The 12,441-nt window shown below is 35.3% G+C and overlaps 1 protein-coding gene across 1 annotated transcript in view; it reads left to right on the top strand.

The window, feature by feature from the left end:
* The window catches only part of LOC150089952 (uncharacterized), a 144,314-nt gene that overhangs the window by 119,775 nt on the left and 12,098 nt on the right, over positions 1 to 12,441 (top strand). Inside the window, exon 8 of the mRNA XM_090368920.1 lies at positions 3,129 to 3,272. Within this exon, the coding sequence (XP_090225046.1) occupies positions 3,129 to 3,272 (144 nt within the window). The remainder of the gene's footprint in view (positions 1 to 3,128; positions 3,273 to 12,441) is intronic.

Below are 12,441 nucleotides of genomic sequence, written 5' to 3'. Positions count from 1 at the left end.
ACCTGAGCATTTCTATTCCTCTTTTCCTTAGTTGGATTACTGTCTTAAGTCTTCTGATGTCAGTGTTTGCTCAGATTGTGTCAGTGAAATTATTCTTGTAGGAATAAAATCCTTTATTCCGCACGTCACCTTAAAATCTCATCTTTTATCTAAACCTTGGTTTTCCAATAAATGTGCAAAGCCTGTTCAAGATAAGAAATTTGCATATCAGAATTGGCTTGCATCCAAATCCCCAGGTTAATTTTCTGCCTACACCAAAGCTTGCAACAATTGTAAAGAAGTTATTAATCAGTCCAAACTTGATTTTGAACAGGCTACGAGCAAAAAATTTGCTTCTTGTCCAAATGATAGTTGACCATTCTGGTCTCTTTGCCAAAGTTATTTTTCTGCAAGTTTTGTCCGTCTCTGTTCCCATCGCTGTCAAAACCGAGCAGTACCATTGTCACCTGAGCTAAAGATAAACTGACCTGCTAGCATCCTACTTTTATTCTAACTCACGTTTTGATGATCTTGATAAACCACCTCCTACCATTCCTACTACACTCCATTCAATGCCTCCCGTGGTCTTCTGTCAAAAAGATTTCAGAAGAATTTTGAACAGTCTTAATGCCAAGAAAGCATCAGGTCCTGATGGTATTTCTCCACTTGTTCTCAAAATATGTGCTCTTGAGCTTACTCTTGTTCTGTGTCGCCTTTCTAGAGTTTCTTATTCCACCAGCGTTTTTCTCTTCGGCTTGGAAATTTGCTCATATCCAGCCAGTTCCTAAGTAGGGTGACAAATCCCTCCCATCCAGTTATCATCCCATTGCGCTTACTTCTACTTTTATCAAAGTAATGAAGAAATCTATTAACTACCAACTCCTAAACTATCTAGAAACCTTCCATCTGATCAATGATTGCTAGTATAGATTCCACGAGTGTTGATCCACTGGTGATATATTGGCTTATGTTACCCATCTGGGGACAAATTCAATGGAAAAGCTTGATGAAATGCAAGCAATTGCTCTCTTGACATTTAAAAAGCTTTTGATCATGTTTGTCATAAAGATCTTCTAAATAAGCTTCCAACTTATGGTTTGCCAACTGTTTTTTGCAATTGAGTATCCAGTTTTCTCTCTGTCCTCTCCCTACGGGTGATAGTAGATGACTCTCTATTTTCTAATTCTCTACTAATGCTGGTGTTTTTATTATTTATTATTATTATTATTAATGGCCATATGGTACAAGGAAGCCTGAGGCTTATGCTGCACCAGCCAAAAAAAAAATTCCCGAGTTACCAGAGTTTTCCGAGAGAGAGAGAGAGAGAGAGAGAGGAATCACCAAGAAAGAGAAGAATGATGATATCTAGCTCAGGACCCTGGGTTTGCCAGGCCCATACTCACCAGATGTGAGTCCCCAAGGTTCAGTTCTTTCTCCTACTCTTTTCCTCTTATAAATAATGACCTTCTTCCATTGATTGGAAATCCTATCGATAGTTTTGTTGGTGATAGCACATTGCATCCCACCTTTCAGTTTGAGAAACCTTGCCCTGCATAAACAGCTTCAACTTCTCGAATATCCACTTCCAGTTCCTTAAATTCTGATCTGCAGGTAATTCTCCAGTGGGACAAAGATAACTTAATTGATTCCAGTCCTTCTAAAACTCAATCCTCTCTTACATCTCGCAAAAACAATTCTTCTACTCTTATGCTTATCTTCAATAACACTTAGATTTATAGACAAGATCACATATCTCTATTAGGGATTACCTTGACTTCTAATCTGTCTTGGCATGAGCATATCACAAATATTGCTTCCCCTGTATCTAAAAAAACTGGGTTTTCTCTTTTGCTCTCACGGTTTTCTTCCAAACAGCTGCTCACTATGTACAAATTTCATATTCACCCTACCACTGAGTAGTGTTCTCACATTTGAGGTATAGCCTCCAAAACCTCTTTCAGGCTTCTAGACTGCATTCAAAAGAGGGAAATTAAGTTAATTAATGACCCGTCTCAAACAAAGTGCCTCCACTTTGTCTTTTAGATGTTCTGTTTCTGTTGTATGCCTTCTATAGAAAGAGCACTGTTCTGTTGAATTGGCTTCTATAATTCCTGCTCTCTCTCTCTCTCTCTCTCTCTCTCCCAAACACATTCCACAACCAGTCAGCATCCTTTTACTGTCCAACTTCCAACTCACAGAACCAACTTTTCTTCTTTGTCATTCATTCCTTCAACTTCCGTTTTCTGTTACAACCTCCCTTCATATGTATTTCCCAAAAATTACAATCTACAGAAATTCGTCTAATGTCAACAAATATCTTCCTTCATCTTTTCAACCTTCAATCCATGCATGGTACTAAGGACTATAGCTTTTAATACTCCTTGCACTTGGGGTTTCTATTAAAAAAAAAATAATAATAAGATGGAAATTAACTGATTTGATAGTGTATTATTTCATTGACTGGTGAGATGTAGTACTTCTCTTACAAGTTTGTATATAGCAGTGTACTAAATTGGTGAAACTTCAAAAGTGTTTGTGGTTAATTCAAAAAGGAATACTTGAAAGAAATAACTAAAATTGAATTCAACACTTCAGTTTTTTAAAGAAGTAATTTATACATATTATGTTTGAGGTGAATATCAGATATAACAGCAGTTCAGATGCTGACAAGGTAAATTATGGTGGTAATTTCTCAGTTGCTTCTGGAATGTGTAGATAATACAGTATTTATAATCATATGAAACATAATGAGACTGACAGAATAACGTATCAATCAAAAGATTTTACCTCATTCCAGTCATATATTATTGCAGCTATTAAAATTTACATGTCTTTTGTAGTATTTTGTTATCAATATACTAGTGCCACAGTGAACAATGGGTCACATTTTCTGTGGCAGCATATGGACTCAATTCTTGCACATGCCTACTGGTAACTGTGTACATTACTGCAGAAAAACAGTAATAAGTACTATAGCTAGTAACCATAGACTGTGATATGAACATACAATATTACTGAATGTGATAATCACAAACAGAATGAACAGAAGGTATATATTTTTAATGTATTTTGAAAATAGTCATTATTTGTACAAGAAAATAAATGATCTTTTTTGTTATTAATTTTCCCTTTATATATTTTCTTGTTAGTTCAGTGTCATATCTGTGGTGAAAATAACGAAACAGTTCTAGAAGCTGCATTTCTTAAGAAAATGCCAAGCAGTGACTGTGACCAGTCATGGCTAGTTACAAACTTTGGCACTACAACTTTTACAAGAACACCACCCAGTAATGGTATGAAATTTTATAATTACTTTTAATTATATTTTATAAGAAATTTTATGTGGAATTCACACAGCTTCATAAATTAGTGCGTCAATTTTATGCATTTGACAACCAGTCACATGTGTGCCATCTCTAAGTTAATTCAAAAAAAGTTTTATTATAATATATACCCTACATTTTAGTCAATATTTGATAAAATAATATTCAAATTCTTCCAAATAACCACCATTTCTCAAAAGATATTCAATAAATAACTGTAATATTTTTACATATCTAACAGATCCATTTAGTTTCTTATGTTTCTAGCCATATTTAACATCAGCTTCTCATTCTGTAGCAATTTTAAACCTCATTAAAAATCAAGTTCAAAGCCATTAAAAAGGGTAGGTTTATCATACCCAAGTAATTAGTACAGAACCAGGAGTTTGATTTCTGTTTCTAGCTTGATGGGGATTTTTTGCTCTTTCACCAGGAAGTCTGTATTACTAAATTTTTTGTTAAAAAATTAACAAAAATCACTATCATCATAGTAGGGCTTACTATTAGTACTAATCAGATCTTCTCCCCCTCACCCCCAGCAACAGAATAAATTGTAGATATTTCCATGAACTGTAACTGGCATCAAAGGGGGGGGGTTCCAGTTTCAAAACCTTGATTCCAGTCATTTGTAGAACTTATGATAATATGGAAATTAAGTAACATGGGAGGAGTGGAGAGAAGGAAAGTGGTCTTCCAAACTAGGGCAATGACAACAGAGATATAACCTGGAAATGAGAAAAAGTACATTACTGCCATAATCGTGTCTTTCTTTTCTGAGTGTCTATGCATTTCTTCCCATCCATTTAGAATGGTTTAGGCATTAAATCTTTTGACAGTGCAAGAAACCTTTAACAGGTGACCAAAATAATTTGTGTGAATTTTCAGAATAAAATTAAAACACATAAAAAATTAACAAAAATCACTATCATCATAGTAGGGCTTACAATACCGAGATTCCAGGATCCCGGTCATATTTTTCAGGATTTGAAATACTGATATTGATACAAAAAACAGGTTTTTTGGTACTAATTTAAAAAATAATTGTTTATGATTTATTCACATAAAGGTTATAAAATCGACAACAATAAATCATTAATATCACAGAATTTGTAACAGAGGGATTGTTATACACAATACAAATGCAATGGAAACCTGAAAATGTCATGAAACTGTAAAACATAAAATCTTACAAATATATTTCTCTTAGTAAGTGTAGTGCGTGTGAAGTAAAGCACTTAAGGAATAATGAAAGCATCATTACGGAAATATTTCCATTAGTGGGAGTAGGCCTGGTTTGTTTGTTTGTTATTTGGTTTTTAGGAGCATTAGCAACTAAGGCCATAATGCTCTGGGGATATGTGGTGCTCATTCCCTGACCTTTCTGCATCCTCCGTATTTGGTGGTGATGGGCTCGAACCCCGGTCTAATCAAGAAGCGTGTGCTATGCACTCCTTCCCACATGGCTACAGAGGTGCCAGTAGGCCTGGTAGGGCACTTAAGGATATGGTAAACAATGGCATGGCAGATGCGGAAGGGTTAAAATTAAAAGCTTCTGAACAATAGTTTATTCCCTCTATTACACCGCTACTTGAGGATGTGACACAGTGCATTTTGGGAAAGGGTGTCAGTATGGAGCAGTTCAAATGTATTGTCAGCAAGTGACCTAGAGGCAAAAGATGAGTTTTGTTGTGTGGGAAAAACATTCTGTTTTTTCTGGTGATTTCCTTCAGCATTAACAGAGAACTGTTCCCGAAATCATGAAATAAGACAGTACTGGAAGAGCTATGCAGCAGAATTCAACTAAGAAGAAAGACTTCACTGCACTCTTTGGAAGGAATCCGCACAAAGGAATCCCACCGTGAAAGAGAAGGAAGGTAAGTTCTCTGAACTGTTGTATTGAAAAGGGTGCTTAGATAAAACTGTAATTATTTTAAAGTAAGGATGAAGTTGAAGAAATTTCGAGAAATTTACAGAACTGTTTAGTATCGAGTTGGTTTATTGGTTGAAGTTGTAAATAAAATTGATATTGCTAAATTAAGAGAGAGATATATATGGAATTGTTAATATAAGCCAGCTTATGGATTGCTGTTGTGAAGAGAATTGATATTGCTGATTAAGGGAAATATGAGGAAGTGATTAAGATTGAATTAGTTTAGTGTTTGCAGCTGTAGAAAGAGTTGATATTGTTAATTGAGAGAAATTGTATGGAAATGATAGCATATATTAACAGATTAAATAATAAAAATGAATAGATTAGATGTAAATGAATACAAGTTATGTATATACAGTAATACCCCGATTTACGCTACCCCGACTTATGCGAACTCGGAGTTACGCGGTTCTTAATTTTTTCGTTTGGCAACACTGCCACAGATTATCTTCAAGGCCGTTTTTCTTCAAGGCCGTTTTTCATATGCTATCGATATACGGTGCGACGGCGGAGAGTGAGAGTGAAAGATGAACAAAATTCAACTTTGTTGCCGCATGAGCTGCACACATATACAAGAATTTGTATTCCAATTGTCATATTTATATGTGTGTGTTCGAATTCATGCTCAACTTTTGTCGGAAACTACATCGTTTTCACGAGAGAAATGGATTGCGTCGGTCAAGCCGTATATTGATGGCATATGAAAAATGACCCTCAGTGTTTCTCTTGTTGTGATATGCATTGGACATGTTTCGCGCGAACTCTACGTGCACAATTATGATTCTACGATCAACGAAAGTTAAGATTGTTTTGTTATACGTTTTCTAAACCCTTAAAAAAACTGTCGTTCAAACGAAGTAAATCTGATTCTCCTGCACCTAGTAAGAAAAAGAAAAGGAAAACGATATCTTTGGAATGTAAACTTAACATTATCAAGGATTTTGATAGCAGAATGAAAATTTGTGAATTGGCAAAGAAGTTTGAGCTACTGGAATCCACAGTAAGAACAATCATAAAAGATAAAGAAAGGATTCTCGAAGCGGTGAAAAATGTTCAATCCTTGAACTCAAGCATAATTCATAAATGTCATGGTATTATTGCTGAGATGGAAACAATGCTGAAATTATGGTGTGATAATCAAGTAAAAGTGAAGAATTGTCCAGTCGATCAGAACATTGTGTGCTATCAAGCTAAGCTGATTTTTGAGAGGTTGAAAGAAGAAGCTGGGGAGGCGGGCAAAGATGAAAACTTTGTAGCTAGTAATGGTTGGTTCAACCGATTTAAAACTCGCTGTAACTGGCACAGTATCGTGGAGAGGCGGCAAGTGCCAATAAAGAAGCTGCGTCTTCTTTTCCTGAGACACTCAAGGCTATGATAGAAGAAGGTGACTATAGCAGTGAAACCATATTTAATGTGGATAAGACTGGCCTGTTCTGGAAGAAGATGCCTAAAAGAACTTTTATTGTGCATGAAGAAAAAACTTTCCAGGCTTTAAGGTTTCTAAAGACCGATTGACAGTGATGGTTGGCGGGAATGCAGCTGGTGACTGCAAGTTAAAACCTCTCTTAATTTATCGCTCCGAAAACCCAAGAGTTTTAAAAAATATATCTAAAATTAGCTTACCAGTGATTTGGAAGTCAAATCATAAAGCTTGGGTGACAGCTTCCGTTTTTGAGGACTGGTTTGGTCACCACTTCATACCCGAAGTCGAATGTTATTGCAAGTCTAAACAGATTCCATTTAAAGTGATGCTTCTTATTTACAATGCACCCTGTCACCCTCCTGCCACCCTAATTAATTTCGACACACACACACGTGTGAAAGTTGTGTTTTTGCCTCCAAACACAACCAGCTTGCTTCAATCGACCAGGGAGTCATTAAAACATTCAAGGCTTACTACACGAGGCATTTGTTTGCAAATCTGAATGAAGCTATGAGACAAAATAGTGAGATATCTGTTAAAGACTTTTGGAAACAATTCAATGTTTTAGATGCCGTAAGAATCATTGAAGAATCTTGGGATGAAATTCTCAAAAAAACATTGAATGGTGTCTGGAAGAAACTTTGTCCATTTTTTTTCAAAAACGAGTCAAAAACAACGCCAGAAACTGATCATGTCGCTCATGTGATAGATAAAGTTGTTAATCTTGCCAGGCAATTAGATTTGGAAGTCAGTGGTGATGATGTCAACGAGCTGTTGGATTCACACAGTCAGGAGCTGACAATGAATGAGCTCATTGAGATGTGTGAGCAAAACGTCACTGAAGTATCCGACAGTTCAGACCCAGTTCCACCAGAAAAGCACATAACAATTGCAAGCTTGACAGGTCTCAGCTCGATTGAAAAGGGCTTAAAAATTTTAGAAAACATAGACTCCAATGAAGAACGCATTATAGCTACAAAGCAAGGAATAAAAAAATTACTAGCTTGCTACGAAGAAATTCTGCATGAAAAAAAGAAGGTGCTGTGTCATCAGACGAATTTGTTAGATTTTATGAAGCCATCGACATCGAAATAACTTTTTTACGTAACTCATTTATTTTTTTAATACATATTTTGTATTAATATGTATAAAGAACTGCAATTTTATTAAATATTTTTCTTCTAAACTAGTGTTTTTGTTAGTCCTTGGTCCCAATTAAACAAAATTTATATGTATTTATATGCAAAGTTGTACCCCGACTTATGCGAATTCGACTTAAGCGATTTTCGTCGGACCCACCTATCGCATAACTTCGGGGTATTATTGTACTTGTAAGTAGTTTTGTATGATGAATGACTTTTGTTTTATATTCGTGTCATTGCTCTTGAGAAACTGACAGCTCACATATAATACGATATTATATAATGTATATACTCTGTGTGTGTGTGTGTGTGTGTGTGTGTGTGTGTGTGTGTGTGTGTGTGTGTGTGTGTGTGTGTGTGTGTGTGTGTGTGTGTGTTATATGGGAATATCCCTCAGCTCCTGGAAATTCTCATTTTTTAATGCAGTCAGGTATCTTGTGGGCCGTAGTGCTTGAGGGGAGCTGCTGTACAAAAATTAATAACTAAATAACTCCCACATCTTAGATTTTGTTTCCTCACCAAGCTTAAATGTCAGCCCCTTTCTTTCGTTAATATGGATATAGTGCCATGAAAAGTCAAAAAGAAAATAAGATTTTTTGGAGATGAGGGAATTGGGGGGGGTAAACTGCAACTTGTCTATGACTATCTCAGTACAGTAGCACCAACCAGCACAGAATCCAAAAGGACGTTTTCTGCTGCTAATTAAATATATACCAAAATTAGATCCAGTTTAAATGATAACACTATTGATTGCTTATGTTTCTTAAGAGCTCACTTTATTCGGACAGGTAGTGTGGATGTTTAGACATAACCAAATTTGCAGTTTCAATATGTATATATTTTTTTTGCTTTTAGAATAACTGTATGTTAAATAATTTTTTGTTATAATATTTATTATTGTAATAAAAGTTTGATTTAAAACATGAATTCAAGTAATTACTTTTTTTATTTTTTTTTCTTACTTTATTGTACCTAATTGTCATCAAAATTTATTGAGAAAAATGGGGGGGGGGGGTTGGAATACCAGTATCCCGGTTTCATAAATTAAAAATACTGAAATACCAGTATTAAGATTTTGACCAGTATTGTGAACCCTACATCATAGTGCTTTTTGTGTGTTCCCTGTGATCACTTGGTCAGAAGCTCATAATGAACAATACCAACTGTATTCTCTGTTGGTGAATGGAGGAGGGCTTTAATGTTTGTGGCACAGGTTCACAGGGTGATAACCAATGATGTGATTTTTTGGCAGTGCTGACATAAGCCATTTTCCATCATACATCAACGACCGATCCAGAAGCAATTTATTATTGTGATACAAAAACAGTGTCAAACAAATTGATAGTCTCTAGAGTTCATTGTCAGCTGGGATTTTATGTGGAACCCATATAGAAACCTTTTACTGCAATAATAATTCCAACAGATACAAGACATTGCAGTATTGCCCACCAGGCCAGAGGTTAATAATAAATAATAATAATAACAGAGAACATCCCTAAAACTTCGCATTAACAGAGAACATTCATCAAATTAAACACAAGGAAATACATATATGGAAGCACAAAATGAAGTATTGTACAATTACATACAACACAATATAAATAAAATATTGGTGGGTACAAATAATTTTATATTTCAATACAAAACAGGTAATGATACAGATGCTCATAAATCATTTGTCTATATATATATATATATATATATATATATATATAATTATATTTAAATAATGTTGGAAAAGAAGTATTACTTAATAAAAATAAAAAAGAGGGTACAGCACACATCAGAGGCAGCAAAAAGCATACTCCTCTACATGATGCTTGAAATATAGTCATATAAATTAGAATAAGGTTTAAAATAATAAAATAATGCCAGCAGTACGGCAAGACAAGAGCAAAAAAAAACAAAATTAAACCTAGATTCAAATCTAACAGGGAGGGAAGAGAAAGGTAACAAGAATAAAAATATATTGCAACGGAAACTCTAAATTAATTTAGAAAATGTAATTATACGAATAATAATTCATTGAAATTTAAAGCCAATTAAATAGAAATTTAGCGGTGGCCCCTCTGATGGGCACCAGGTCCAAATTTATGTGAAATATCACCAAACAGAGATTTAAACCATTCACAATAAAGCAAAACAAAACAAAAATAGAAAAAATAGACTGACCATTATGCCCCATCTCAACAGAGGACCACAAGGCCAATAATGGTCAGGGAATTGCTGCATTTCGAACGCTAAACAAATCGCCGCAAAGGCGAAACGATCGCAAGATCAGTCTGCCACACCGATCCCCAGATCGAACCGCCAATGCAGGGAATTGAACGGTAGTGGTCCTGATGCAGCGAAAATCAAAAATAGAACAGACAAGAGCACTCCAGTGCAAAGCCACACTACTGACAAAAATAAACTTAACCCGTTTATATAAACGAATAATAAATTTCTAAATTTCAATTTAATTGGCTTTAAATTTCAATGAATTATTATTCGTATAATTACATTTTCTAAATTAATTTAGAGTTTCCGTTGCAATATATTTTTATTCTTGTTACCTTTCTCTTCCCTCCCTGTTAGATTTGAATCTAGGTTTAATTTTGTTGTTTCGCTCTTGTCTTGCCGTACTGCTGCCATTATTTTATTATTTTAAACTTATTCTAATTTATATGACTATATATATATATAGAGAGAGAGAGAGAGAGAGGAGTCAAACCACAAGGAAATGTCAATAGTACAAAGTTGATCACTACTCATCATCAATACTGAATAAGTTAGTAAGCCTCCTTTCTGGCAGATGGCATTGTTAGCGTGAATTGGCATTAAGACAAGCTTTGAGAAGGATCAGGGACAGAGATATACAACTTAAGGATGTGGCATCTGTATTCCGTCACAAGAAAACTTAAGGTCAGCATCCATCAACTGGCACATGAGAGCATCCTGTAAAGCCAGTAACCTATTGGATGAGTGAAGGTGGCAGAGATGTGGGCACAGAGTTGTTGTTCTGAGAGAAGACTGAGGGACTCACCAGGAGCACAAGTCCCAAAATGATGGTGCCAAAATCTGGTCAACAATCATTTTAACAGTTGTGGTAAGATGTTTCACCTTAATCAGCATGGGGAGCCTGTGAATATGTAGCACACCAGCCATTGCAGTTGTCCTTAACTGTGGAGGAAGTTTACATTTGCTTATGGCCCATTTTAAGTTTTTATATAGTTTCTGGTAATTGTGACATCATTAATATACAGCAAACCCCCGCTATTCGCGGGGGTTACGTTCCTGAGAAATGTCGCGAATACCGAAAACGCGAATACTGAGTTATGGCTCCCATAGTAATAAAGGGGTTCCGTTCCAAAGTATGAAATATATAAGAAAAACTAGTCTAAAATTGTTTCTATGTATGTATTATATGTACCTTCATAATATGACTATGTACATAGACAGTACATAGTGAAATGCAAGCATATGGCATCGAAATGAAAATAAGATACAATTTAATATTAAATGTAATATGCCTTTGCTAGCAAAAAAACTTATCCCGCCAGTGCTATCACCAGTTTCGCTAAAGTGTTGATAAAGGAGTTTTGCCTTTTCACGAATGATGAGTGAACTTAACGGAATTTTATTTTGAGTTCGGTCTTCTATCCACATGTTTAAAGCTTTTTCTATTTTTTCTAATTTAACATCACGAGTTACAGAGCAAATTTTTGAAGCAATTAGCGCCTTTTTCACGGACACTACGGCGGATTTTTTCTTCCGATTTCTTGATTGATCGTACCGTTGACTCATTGATTTTATAATGTTTTGCCACTGAGGAGACACTTTTACCATTAGAAATTTTATCTAATAACTCAATTTTATTCGCTAATGTCATCACCTTTGATATTTTCACATTTCTCTTGTTATTCGTAGCCATATTTTTGTAGGGGTTAGAAAGAATTTGTCCACAATAAAGTCACTTTCTTCCGTTAACACACTCGAAAAAGTCCGTTTTACACTGCAAAACAGTAGATTTATCATTTTTGTAAGCAAATCAATTTATAAATTGATCAATTTATTCAATTTATAAGCATATAAATTAAAAGCAAACGACGAAACCTTCCATGACAAGCGAATAACACATACTGAACAAGGATTAGCGAGAAACATCCACGCTCGCGATTTTGTCACTCCTCTCCCCCCACCCACTGAGCGCTGTTTTTACCGGGAAAGATAATTTTAGCCACGTCCATGTTTTTTTATGGGGGAAAATATTCACGGCGCTTTAAAATTCACATTTTTTAGGTTTCATTTTATATTAAATCGGCGATCGCGAATACGCGAAACCGCGAATACAGATACCGCGAATAGCGGGGGTTTACTGTACTGTAAATTCTGTTTGGCAATCTATCACAGTCAAGCTGCTTAGGTGAACAGCTTAGTTTGTCCATGTGATTACTGAAGCAAAGCCTAGGGTGAAACACAATCCTGAGATCAGTATGCTTATTGACAATGGAGGTAGGAGCATTACAGTGTTAGCTGAGTATAGGAAGGTGTTTTTTCTTTAAGGCGAATATCATAAATTCAGACCTTTCTGGATTTATAAATTAATAAATTTATTTTTAGTCCAAACTGTTTGAAGTAGTTTGCAAATTCCAGGAGTATGTT

Source organism: Mastigoproctus giganteus, chromosome 2, assembly GCF_048544385.1.
Source record: "Mastigoproctus giganteus isolate SK-2022 chromosome 2, ASM4854438v1, whole genome shotgun sequence".
NCBI classification, from domain to species: Eukaryota; Metazoa; Arthropoda; class Arachnida; order Uropygi; family Thelyphonidae; genus Mastigoproctus; species Mastigoproctus giganteus.
This window is presented reverse-complemented; position numbering and strand designations above follow the sequence as displayed.